Genomic DNA, 12,186 nt, shown 5'->3' with positions numbered 1-12,186 from the left:
CAAGACAATCAGCAATAGTTGAGCATATCGGTCAGGGCAGTCTTCTCGGCGCTGGTGATGGTCAACTGCCAGTAGCTCTTGACCTGGATCCAACTCTTGGCGTAGGTGCAGTAGAAGCTCGTCAAGGGAGGCTTCCAGGTGGCGGGGCTAGCGCTGCCCTTGGCCTGGTTGACGTTGTCGGTGACGGCCCAGAGCTGGGGCCTGGTGATGTCGTTGGCAAAGTCCCTCCGCTTGGCGGTTGTCCACGAGGCGGCACCGGACTGGAGGTGTGTTAGCTGGGAGCGGATGTAGGGGGGAAGGATGAGACTCACGATCCAGGCGTTTTGGAGGGGAACCATGTGGTCAATGTCGACGTCGCTGGCCTGTGTCCATGTTGCGCCGTCGTAGGGGGAGCGCCATGTTCCGGAAGTGGCAGCGCAGGCACTGTTGGTCTGAACGTTGGTGCCGTCACGCTGAAGGACGAACTCGCTGGGACTATTTAGCATACAAATGTGTGAGGTTGAAGGTCTGGTACATACCGGGTGTTGCAAGCTCCCGAGACAGTCTCCCAGTGAGGAAACAGGTCTCGGTCGTAGGTGCCAGTGTTGGTGGACGCAGCGACAGTGAGGCCGCTGAGGAGGGACCTGGCGGTTGTGTCGCTGGGGATACCAGGCTATAGATGAGGTTGGTGATGCAGCCTTACAGCCTGGATGATGGATGACTTACAGGGGTGGGAGCGGCCAGGGCGCCAGAGGCCGAGACGAGAAGAGCGAGTGAGAACTTCATTTTGGGAGACTGGGACTTGAGGATGAAGATGAAGATGAGAAAAGACGAGACGAGTGGTGTTTGAGTGACGGGCTTTATATTAATTAATTCGTGATACCGCCCTTCTCCCATGGGCTTCCCCTCCTGCAATGTACCACCAATGAATGTCTGAGCCTTGGCTGCAAAGCATATGCATAGAAACAGTCCCTCCTTCCTCGTTGGATCATCTTCCCCGGGGACTATATTCCCCTCTCGCGATGCCCTCACCGAATGGCCAATCTTGGAAACAAGCCCGTACCTTATCTCTGTCGATCTCTCACGCACGAGGTGCTGTGATAGGATGAGTGCTATCTCGGACGTGCGGAGTAAAGTCCCAATCAATGTTCTTAGGTCCGCCAAGAGGGGAGCGGAATCGAGCGTTTAATAAGTCAAAAAGTCGTGGATGAAACACTGCGAGGACGGAGCTTCGTCCAGGTCAGGGGTGTGTCACGGGATCAGTCCAGTCAACGGCCGAGGCGCTCGCACGCAGGCCGCCGATCATTCCGGTAGATATGCCCGCTCCGGGACACGGCGCTGTGGGGGTAACGGCTGGCAACCTTCCTCTTGGGGCAATTGGCCTAGCGGACCCCTGTTTAGATCTTTGTTAGTTGCATGCTTCTAGTTGAGGGCCTTTCAGATAGACGTACGACGAGGATGAGAACGAGGCCGACGGCGAGAGGTTGCCGTATCTCTGATATCGGCGTTGAGACCTCTCTGGACTAGGGCCCCGACTCGGTGCGCACAGCGGTCAATGACTTGAGAGTTGGAGAGATAGTCAAGCGTTGTCCAGCCTTTGTTATCAACGGCGTTGATGTCTAAATCCTTGCTGAGCGGAAGGCCAAGGACGTTAGCAAACCAGGCTTCGTCGGAACCGGAGGATATGTAATTATCCCCAACAAGCATGTGCAGGGCCGCCAGGCCACCTTTCGCTCTCGCATTGACGTTGATGCCATGGTCCAACAGGGCGTGCAACACTGAAAAGTCAAAAGCTCGGGTGTGCCATCGCATGTTTTCAGCGAAATGTGCAGAAGAGTGTGCAGAAGAGTCTTGCCCTTTTTGCCTCTCCACTTGATATTGATGCTGGGGTTCATCAGGTTCACGATAGCTTGGTTGCTCATATGGCGGCTTGCTAGTAGCTTGGCAATGACCTTGTCCGGCTTAGACCCTCGAATGATATCTCTGTAGTGAGTGAGTAGAAATGTGAGACTCTTATTCTCATACTCCGTAGGTGGGAGATCTAGGATGACTTGGAGGAGTTTGTTGATTCCTTCTGGGGATTCGTCAGGGAAGCCGACGCCGCGGCTGCATAGAATCTCGGCGGCGTTTGCATTGTTCTCTTTTAGAAATCGCTTGACATGATGATCTGAATATTCAGGGATCCCACGGCGCAGGAGAGCATCGACGCAGGCTGAAATATTATCTCGAGTTTCCTCGTCGAGGTTCTCGGCCCTCAGCGCAAGACGTAAATGAAACGCATCGACATACGCCCCGGCGTCGACGAGCATTGCAATAAGCGAGCTCTGGGTGAAACGGATGGCGATAGTGAGGGGGATATTCTGGACACTGTTGTTAAAAGCGTTGAGGTCGGCCCCGGCATCGATCAACGTGGCAACGATGGGTTTGGCCTCCTCGGCATTGGGCAAGGTTATGGCCCTGTGCAACGGGGTGAATCCACCATCATCCATCAAGGCCAAGTCTGCTCCCTTAGAAATAAGGTAGTTGATGACACGCAGGTTCTCTGAAGGCTCCATTGCGTATGCCAGGGCCGTGTTGCTTGCTTGGTCGGGCAAGTCAAGGTCGATGCCGTATTCAAGGTGGAGATACCGGATGAGATGATACTGGCCATACTTGGCCGCGATGTGCATAGCGTTGAGACGTCTCTGCGAAGATGGAATGCACGGCATGTTGAAGTCAGGCTTTTCAAAAATGAGGGAGGCTCCCTTGTCCAGCAGGAACTTGATGGTATGTTCGTGCTCTCGTTCGATGACAGCGCAGAGGGACTCATGGAGCGATGGAAGTCGCCAGCCCAATAATGTGCGACGGTAATCTTCTCAGTTTTCGTCCACGAGTTGATGTCTCCTCTATGATCGAGTAGGATCTGGAGAATATGGTTGTGTCCTTGGCTTGCGGCCACATGCATGGCGTTGCCGCGCATCTTGTACTCATATCCGTCAAAGAATGGCGACTCTGCGATATACGATTTCATCTTTAGCGCCATCCTCACAACTGGCTCGTACCCCTTGTAGGCACCCCATGAAAGGGCGCGGGTGTGCTTTTTAGGCCCCCAGCCATACTTGACGTCGTCGTGGTGCAGGGTCCAGGTTGCCGCGTAGTTAATCGGTTTGACCTGGGCGACGGCGATGAGATCGTCTGTATCAAGGAACCCGCAGAGGACGAGCAGGACGTCTTGAGAGAGCTTTATGAGGTGGTTCTTTGAAGACATACTGACGACTGCTGATGGGGCGACGATGATGGCGAGGGTTGGTGATGGGTGAAGAAGAAGAAGAGAAGAGAAGAGAAGAGAAGAGAAGGTGACGAAAAGTGATCAAGGGGGGTAAAAGGTGAGTGAGTCCGATTAGGAAGATTAAACAGGCGTTTGGGATTACAGACGGCTCAATAAACAGAGGCAAACGATGGCAGTGTTCGGCATCAGTTGACCAGGTGCATTGACGGTGAACATGCGAACGAACTTAACTGAGAATCAAAATAAACAAGTGAGACCGTGGATTTTATACCTTGATATTTAGGTTTTAAAAATTTGTCAAAATCTCAATTCGTATCAGTTTTATCTCAAAAAGTTGCTATAAAGCTAAGGGTATTTATTGTCTTAGTGATGCGTTTTGCTAATTTCTGATTCCCTTTTCAAACAAACGTCACCAGATTTTCAGAGGAGAGCCAATATATCTACTAGGGAAGAGCTGGATAAAGGAAATCGTCAATAAATACAAACCACTATTGACAGAGCACAATAGGTTCGACGCCCCCAAGCAGGAGTCGCTCAAAGGCGGCCAAACACCGCCATGCCAACAAGCGACTCAGCCTTCCTGAAGACACAACAGACTTCGGAGAGCAAGAAACGCAAGAGACCCAAGACAACGACAATTACCAGGACAACTGGACCAGAAGGAAGAGAAATACCCCAAACGAGAAAGAGAAGACAACGAATCCAGCCGGAAACGACAACACGAACGCTCTCGCAGCCATCTGAGGCCGGACTTGCTTCAACCACACTACGCAGACAGATCAGATCAACTGGGGCCCTTCAAGCTCTATTTAGATACAATATCCGAACTTCTCCTTAATTCTTGTTGTTCGAAGTTTCAGAAAAATATCCATATGAGCAAGTATGCGACTTCAGACAAAGGGGCCTGCATATACACCCTCTGATATCTGGCCCAAGTTGCCTCGTAGTAAGGACACGATTCGATTCTCCTCAATCGTCAAGCTCAATCAACTGAGAAGTGTCGTCTATGCCGTCTAGTTCATTGAAGACAGCCCGTCCGATGGGCACATCCAGGGGCTCTACTGGGTGAACAATCACAGTAGGAAGGGGGGCTTCCTGGCGGGTTTTCTTGGCAGAACCGTCTTCCAAGGTGCCAAGACGTTTGTTTTGCATGCAAGTGCTATTATGGCCTCACAAGGCCGGGTTTGCTTTGGGTGATCAGATCAGGCTTGATGATGGTGCCAGGAAGTATCTTGTGCAGGTACCAAGGGGGAGATATGATCCGCGTGATAATGCCAGGTCAAGACGCAGCCGAAGAAGTCTACCAGGAAATGGCGTGCCTCTGTTTCAGCCTTGCCAGGCGAGGCTTTACAGCTTCTAAACGCAAGAAGTGTATCCGTGACACTCAGCTCTTGTCGCTGCCCCTCAGGCCCCCCATGCACAACCTCAAAGGCTCCTTTGGCAATACCACCACGACGGCCCTACGAGGGGTCCTGACACCAATTCGACCCCGTACCCTTTCTCCATCCGCCCACCCAGGGCGCTCGCTGCCCCTCTGAGTCCTGCGGGAAGTGCTTCACGAGCACCGAGTCGTGTCGGCGCCACATCCGACGGTCCCATGGAAGCAGGGACAACCCAGTCGCCGTTCAGGTTCAAGTGATCAATTGAAAGTCACACCGGCGACGGTCGAAATCATACTAATACGGAGGTCGCAAGCTGGAACACCCAGAATACAACCTATCTATGTGGCCAAGAGCAATCACTAGCTCAATGCCCTCAGACCAAGTGGACCACCATCGCGCCCAAACTCTCCCGGGCTCCGCCATCGACCATCTACGACGACCAAAGAGCCTTCAACTTCAACTCTAACGACTCAGCTGACTGGAGCCAGTGACACCATGAGAGTAATCAACCAGGTGGAGAATCATAATGAGAAGACCAGGCAGATCGTAGGAGCCTGGCTCATCTTGTTCCAGGGCATAAAGGGCACACTGTCAGCTGGCTCACTGTGCGACTGACTCCCCCTTTACATATTGCCTAACCTGATCTTTCTTCCAAGCCCTAACACGATGATGATAAGTTGGTCTGCCAGTCTAAGAGTTGGAAGGAAAAGAAAGGATCTTATCAGCTTAAAAGATGGCCTGGATTTTCACAAAGGCAAAAGGAGAGATCAAGTCTTACAACCATGTATTCAAACCACCACAAAAAACACTACTGGATATCAGACTTAACGTATCTCAATTATACCGAGACAGATCTTCTGACTTATTGACTTATCTCGCGTGGCCAGTATTATTCTACCTTTAAACCCATGGTATAAAGCTTTGCTATTTGGCAATCAGACACAAGAATAAATGTTCAATCTTAAACACTTTTACCCAGTGAATCAATTTCGTAATAATACTTAGATTAAGAGTTTGACATGGCTATTTTTACTTGCAAAACCATTAGCAAACAGTTTGCCAGAGAAAACATTGGAATGCTAGGTAGCCATAAGGTGTTGTCTCGTCGGTTGTGTCTAGTGTCAACCTACTCTGTCAGTACAAGACTGGCCCTTCATCCAGCAGCGACAACATCGGCCCTCATGCGCAAACCCTACGACGAAACTACGCAGACATCACCAGAATCATCAAGCCATATATGCATCAGTCTGCCTCCTGCGGCAATGGTTTCTCGTACACCCCCCCTCCCCTCTATCTAAACTCGTACATCCTCCCCTCTGTCTTCCCCCCACTCCTCCCCAGCAAAAAAGCTCTCGTCCTCTGGTCTAAAGACCAGTCCCCCCCTCCCCCGGCCCCCGGAATGTGTCGTCGGCGAGCTCCCTCTCCCCCTCCCCCTCACCTCCCCAGCATCTGGTCTCCGTCGACGGAGGCACTGACAGGGACAGGAGCAGAAACCTACTGGTTCTGCTGGACTTGGAGCCACCCCTGCTCCAAGTCCCGAGCTGCCTGGCACAGCTCAGGCTTTTTTGCCTGAGCCGTGTGCTTCCCGGCCAGCTCGCCCCTCAGCAGCGGGAACTGCTGGCCCATGTCCACGACCCTGTCGAGGGCAGTCTTGCCCTCCGGGTCATGGTACAGGACCAAGCAGCGCCACGCTCGCTGACTCCCTGCCAGCTCCTTCACGTCCGCCACCGCCTCCTTCTCGGAGTACACCCCCCCTCTGGCCACCTTGTCGACCACTGCGTGCAGAAAGGACATGCCCGTTTGGGCGTCGACGTGCCTCCAGTCTGGCTGGAGTAACTGTCTGGTGAACGTTGGGAGACGAACTCCCGACCTCACCAGCGCCCTCCAGACCAGACTGGTGTCCCCCCCGGCGTATGGACGGCCGGACCCCTGAAGCCGCAGTAGCGAGCCCTTTTTGTTGCGGCACATGGCATACTCGTATGCCATGTTGATGTCTTGGTCGGAAATGTCCGACCCGTGAAGGCCAATGATATCATACTCGCATTTCTAAGCAGAGGACTGATACCACTTGGCAAAGACACCGGGGACCTCGTGCTGGGCGATGGTGCCACCCAGCGCGATCACCTCCTTGCAGAGGGTGACCATGCTGGGGGCGTCGATCAGTCGAAACATGATCGACTTCAGGGGTTGCCCCACGAACTGGGGCCGGAAGTTGATGTCGGCGCCATGGTTCTCGACCAAGTCCAAAAACATGGTCTTCATGGAGCCACGGTCATTCTCCCTGATGACCCTCTTCACCACCGTGGTCAGTGGCGTCGATCCATTGCCATCAGCCTTGTTGACATCGGCACCCTTCTGGAGGAGGAGGTCGATGACGAACTTGGCCTCTCGCCAGACCCTGTACCAGTCGTAGCGTACGGCCTCTGTGGCTAGCAGCAGAGGGGTCTGTCCCAGAAGGTTGGACTTGGGCTCGTTGGGGTCTGCACCTTGGTCAAGCAGACTCTTCACTACTTGGGCAAGCCAGCGACGTGTGGGAGCGTGATCTGTCATGTAAACCTCCTCAATGGCAAGGTGGAGAACATTCGCGCCGTCTCTGTTGAAGATGCCGTTCAGAGTGCTGTGATGAATGAGCTTGTCGAAAAGGGTTGCTCTTTCATTTGAAATTGCAAGGTGTAGGGGGGTCTGTCCGGACTTGGGCATTTGGATATTGACGTCGCCTGGGTGTAGGTGCAGCATGCCAGCCGTGACGTCGTGTAGGTTTTGTAGCACAGCAACGTGGTACATTGTGATTGCTCTATCAGTCTCATCAAGACTTTGCGCCAAAATGGATGAAGGGGCATGGCGATGGAGAAGACGACAGAGAGGCCGGTTCTGGGATACAAGGGGAATGAGAATTGCCTTCCACTCGCAATCCTCAAGAACCTTGTCGAGATGGATCGCCCTGAGAGTTTGGAGTTGCCCCCCTGACAGCAAGGGCGTGAGATTTTGGCACATGGCCTCAGCATCCGCTCCAAGCTCCAGGAGCTTCCTTACTTGCTCCATATTGTCTCTCATAGCAGCGATGTGAAGGGGGTGGGAGTAGCCATCTACATGGTCGAACCGAACGTTGAAGTATTCAACATGGTTTTCTGGGCGAACATAGCTTGCCAGCTTGGTGATGGTCCGAACACCGACATTGTCTTGCATTTCGTCCACTGCATAATGCAGTGCCTGGTGGTTTCCGTCATTAATTTCTCTTGTGTACAAGAAGAATTCGACGTTCCGGCGTAGCGTTTGAGAGCATCGGGCCAGGGTGTGAACCTCAGGGTAGTCTAGATGGTCAACCAGAACCCAAAGGGAATCTAGTGAGAGCCGCTCTAGCGGTGATCTCCCACATGGGTAGCTCATGATGCTGGTTGCTGAAGTGATGTGTGACGTGTGCTGCTCAGTGTTTGAGTAATAACTTGTGGTATATATGGTTGGGATGATAGAGTGAACGACGAGCAGAACTTGGGAACGAAGAGCTTGAGCGAGAAGAACGTATAGAGGGAGAAGAATGGAGACTGAGACAGCGGAAATACGGCGGAAAGGATGCGGTAGTGATGAGCAGCCTTCTATATATCGATTGAAGTCAAGCTCTGGGGTGAGTAAAGCGGCGCTATATGTGTGGCACGTAGATGAAGAAGGTAGATAGAGTCGAATTTCGTAAGCAAGACGAAAGTGAATAGAGAAAAGCTTTCCCTGAGGACTTTGGGTAGAGCCTCTCCTGGATCGGCAGCGACGACAAGTGAAGAGGGTCGGCGTCAACAAAGATGAAGATTGGGTTGTCGTATCGAGAGGACTGTGAGTGGAGTCTGTCAAGTCCGTGGAAACGATGGCTGAAAGCAGGGTCGATCTCTGTGACGTGGATAAAGGTTGAGTTGAGATTCTTGTCGAAAGGACTGTGATCGAGCCTTGTGCCGAGAAGAAGCTGAGAGTGTGGTCGGTATCGCAAGAGAAGATGTGTCTTGGGTAGAGGCTTTCTCAGAAAAGACAGTAGATAGCGTCCACCGGATTCGTAGAGAAGATGGCAGAGACGAGGGTCAGAGTCAGTGGGAATGAAGGTTGAGTCTTTGCATAGGCAAGACTGTAGGCGAGTCGGCTGGGCTAGCGGAGAGGATGCCTCGGAGTATCGCCAACGACCGTGGAGAAGATGAAGATGAGGTGTAGATCTATTCGCCACGACGATGATGATAGAAGAAGACGTGTAGAGAATAAGAGTGAGAGAGTGGTCGGTATCTCAATAGCAGATGAGTCTTGGGTAGAGAATCCTGCAGAAAGGGCCGCGATCGCGGTCTGTTGCGACCGTGAACAGGATGCTGGGAGTCCAGTCGACGAACGAGAGAAAGATGAAGATGGGTGATAGATGTAATCGTCACGATGAGGTCCGTAGACGAGGTCAGTGACGCGCACAGAGAAGAAGACTTGAACTCTGATCGACGTTGGTAAAGAAGACGGAGAATGGGAACAGATTGTTGTGAAGAGCGCTGCAGGGAGAGTCCAGTAGGGTTCGGGAACCATGCAGAGGTGTGTGAAGGATGTTTCTCGAAGATGAAGAAGTGAGAAACAAGAGGAATATGTAGCAGAGCGAGAGTGCTTCCCTGTTTATATGTATGTGTAGGAGCGACTCTGTGAAGAGAGGGTGGTGATGATGACTGAGGGGGAGGAAGAAAAACAAGGCGGAGAAGAGTGGGAGGGAAAACGCGTGGGGGTAAAAAGGGCTGCGCCCGAGAGGAATTGGTGCCTGTCCTGCCCTCGTTGCCTCAGCAGCGCAAACGGACGAGCACTGCAAGAAATAGCCAAACAATTCTGCCAGCTTCAGGGCATCCGGGTGCTAGAGCATGCCCTGAGTGCCCCCCTCGCGCACTGCTAGTGATATCAGACCAATTATGGCTCGATATAGCCCTCTGTGCATGAAGTCATCACTAGAAGAAGCCCGTAGAAGATTATCTCTTGAGTATCGTCTACGTAAAGCTAGTGCCCCTGAATCTCCCATTCCCATCGAGTGTGCCCCAAGTGCACCCTCTGCCTCAATATGGCGGTACCAACAATCCCCATTTACCACACAAAAAGGCATTTTCTACTCTCTTGGTTATATAGAAATAGTGTGCAGATGCTCATTCCCTCTCGAGACGGGCTGGAGATGCGAAATCACAAGTAGCGAGCTGAACGAGGACAGGCGCAACAACCGCCGCTTCTCGCACAGCGTTAAGCCACTCTACAGTATACTCCAAAGAATTCCAGAGACAATCTCCCTTCTTTTCTTTCATCGAGGCGTGATGAGCGGGCTTCCCGAGCGCGCAATAGCGTTGGACGAGAACCAAGCAAAGCGTTGCGAGCCGATCCGACACTCCCTCACTAGGCGCGCTCGCGAGCCAGTTCTCGCTACTAAGTGATTCTTGAGGTAGAAAAGACATGAAACCAAGAGGCTCAATCTTCCATCTTGGCTGGCTAGAACTCGGGGAGGGTGTGTGGACGATGCTAGGTAGGCTCGCTAGGCCAAACCGTTCACCCCTGAACGGCGTTCCACCACTCTCAGAGAAATGAAGAACAAGGTGTCATTTGCCGGCACTTCCACTGTGAAATGACAGGATATAGGAGTCTTGAAACTGTGTCTGGTCTGCTGAAGCGAAGACGCGATGGCTCAACGCCGTTCGGTCGCGGTTTCTCGGCCAAGGACCGTGGGCTACGGTCGGGATCTTGCTTGGTGTCGGCGGTCGGAGTTTGGAGAGAGGTAATCGAAGAGCGAGAGACACCTAGCTAGAGATAGTTCATCATTAGCACAAGCTGTCGTGGAATGGTGACACCCAGAGACGGGGGAGACCTTCCTTCGTCGCCCGGCTTTCCACCTCGTGGTCGCTAGCTCAACAGCCTCGATGCTGGAAAGCCAACTGCCTGCTGGAAAAGGCTTGAACTCGAATTCAGGACAGATGACTATTCCCGGCGATTCACAAGCGTCAGGGGGTGTCAGAAGGGATGAATAGTGTCGCAGAGAGGTGCCCTAAGGGACGAGAGGAACGGATGAAATAAGATACGCCCTCGTCTTGAAGAAAAAAGCACAAGACAAGGATCACATCGCGACAAAAAAGAAAAGAAGAGAGGTGCTAGCGATGGTGGTTGGTGGTGTGTTCAGTCGGCGAAGAAGAAACCAAGATGGCCCAGCCCAGGGTCCTGGGTGGGACACTGGCGAGGGACCAGGACACTGGAGGAGGGGTTCTTTTGCCTGTCGCGGTACTTTACTACCTGGAAGCAGAGCCGGGATGGACGCGAGTTTGGTAAAGCGATCCCGCCAGCGACTGATTTCAAGAGATTGGGACTACTACAGACATTTTCTAGGCATTTCTACATTGTACAGCGATTTCTGTTCAATGGAGGTCAAAATAAGAACAGCCCCTGGTCCCTGGATCTGACGCCGTTGCATTTTGTGTTCAGATCCATCCCCACTTGGCGGGATCGAATCGAACCCTGTTTTGCAGATCTGGGCCCAGGGAACCTTGGAATGACTTGGATGGTGCTGTTGTCTTACGGCAAGCCGTGTTGTACCATCTGTGTACATTGCACGAACTGATCGGAAGGCTGCATCAACGGTTCCTGTCAAGTTCGTCCGCTGCAGGTTCCCGACGTCAGTGGGCCTGTGATGGTGCTGGCTGTATGACACCAATGGATTGAATGCTTCAAACAGTTGAGTTCCATGGTAAATTATGGTGCAGATGAGGGTCTATTGCTTAGGTCCGTATATATTAATTCCCTTGATTCCCTCCACTCTGGAGGGTAGGGTGACGCCCAACAGCCCGGTCTGTGATCTCCCACAGCAGCTGTCAACGGCTGTGGGTTGAAGCGAGACCAATTTTTTACCAATCGCATCCATGGATGCGTTTTCACACCCTGGACGGGCCTGAAAGCACCCCTGGCACAGACCTGTGGACCTTTGAGCCTTTGGCGAGCCTCAGTGTATTGCCCTAACTGATAGCTTCTAGTTGTTTCTCCCATGGAAGCCTGCTCACCAGCAGATCGAGCGGTGGAATGCCTGTTTCTTCTTCAGGTGAAACATAGGCATTGTGTCGTCGAAGACCAAATACCCAGCGTAATCCTGCCCTTCAAATTGCAGACTGAGACCGAGGGAGTTTTTGTGATTTGTCAAGAGGAATTCGCAACAGTCCATGGCAATGTCCTTAGCGGTACGCTGGAGAGAACGAGACTTCCAAGATTCGCCTTCTGGTGCACCTGTCTGACTGCAAGGACTTGGCGCCCAACAACAAAAAAACCAATCAGACAATACAGCATTCAGGAACTTACCTTGTCTGTTCACCTGAATTTCTTTGGTATCTTGCACTTGTTTTACCGTTCAGTTCAAGTGATGGCACCCGTGCTAGTTAAGGCTGTGTTCGGGCGGACAACCCCTAAATCCCCCAGCGCAAAATCGCCAGTGGGTTCCAGGTTTGGCTGGTTCCTCCTCCTCAAAACACCCACGGACTTCATCCTTCATCTCCAAACCATCCAGAGAAACCATCGCAACACAAAATCGAGACCTCCTCGATT

The 12,186-nt window shown here is 52.4% G+C and overlaps 4 protein-coding genes across 4 annotated transcripts; all 4 read right to left on the bottom strand.

Moving 5' to 3' along the window:
• Window positions 1-8: 8 nt before the first annotated feature.
• Window positions 9-765, bottom strand: NCS54_00545200 (DUF1524 domain-containing protein; the record flags this gene model as incomplete). Its single annotated transcript, XM_053150955.1, has 4 exons — window positions 9-260; window positions 312-468; window positions 519-652; window positions 706-765. The coding sequence occupies 4 exons, from the start codon at window positions 763-765 to the stop codon at window positions 9-11; spliced, it is 603 nt and encodes a 200-aa protein (XP_053006930.1).
• Window positions 766-1,598: 833 nt separating this feature from the next.
• NCS54_00545100 (Hypothetical protein) lies at window positions 1,599-3,226 on the bottom strand (the record flags this gene model as incomplete). The annotated part of the gene is made up of 2 exons (XM_053150954.1): window positions 1,599-2,738; window positions 2,825-3,226. 2 exons carry the CDS (start codon window positions 3,224-3,226, stop codon window positions 1,599-1,601), a joined length of 1,542 nt encoding a protein of 513 aa, XP_053006929.1.
• A 2,897-nt stretch (window positions 3,227-6,123) lies between these two features.
• Window positions 6,124-6,615, bottom strand: NCS54_00545000 (Hypothetical protein; the record flags this gene model as incomplete). The annotated part of the gene is made up of 1 exon (XM_053150953.1): window positions 6,124-6,615. The coding sequence occupies one exon, from the start codon at window positions 6,613-6,615 to the stop codon at window positions 6,124-6,126; it is 492 nt and encodes a 163-aa protein (XP_053006928.1).
• Window positions 6,616-6,675: 60 nt separating this feature from the next.
• On the bottom strand, window positions 6,676-7,815 carry NCS54_00544900 (Hypothetical protein; the record flags this gene model as incomplete). The annotated part of the gene is made up of 1 exon (XM_053150952.1): window positions 6,676-7,815. The coding sequence occupies one exon, from the start codon at window positions 7,813-7,815 to the stop codon at window positions 6,676-6,678; it is 1,140 nt and encodes a 379-aa protein (XP_053006927.1).
• Window positions 7,816-12,186: the final 4,371 nt, after the last annotated feature.

The sequence above is a fragment of the Fusarium falciforme genome, chromosome 4 (assembly GCF_026873545.1).
Source record: "Fusarium falciforme chromosome 4, complete sequence".
Classification (NCBI taxonomy): Eukaryota; Fungi; Ascomycota; class Sordariomycetes; order Hypocreales; family Nectriaceae; genus Fusarium; species Fusarium falciforme.
This window is presented reverse-complemented; position numbering and strand designations above follow the sequence as displayed.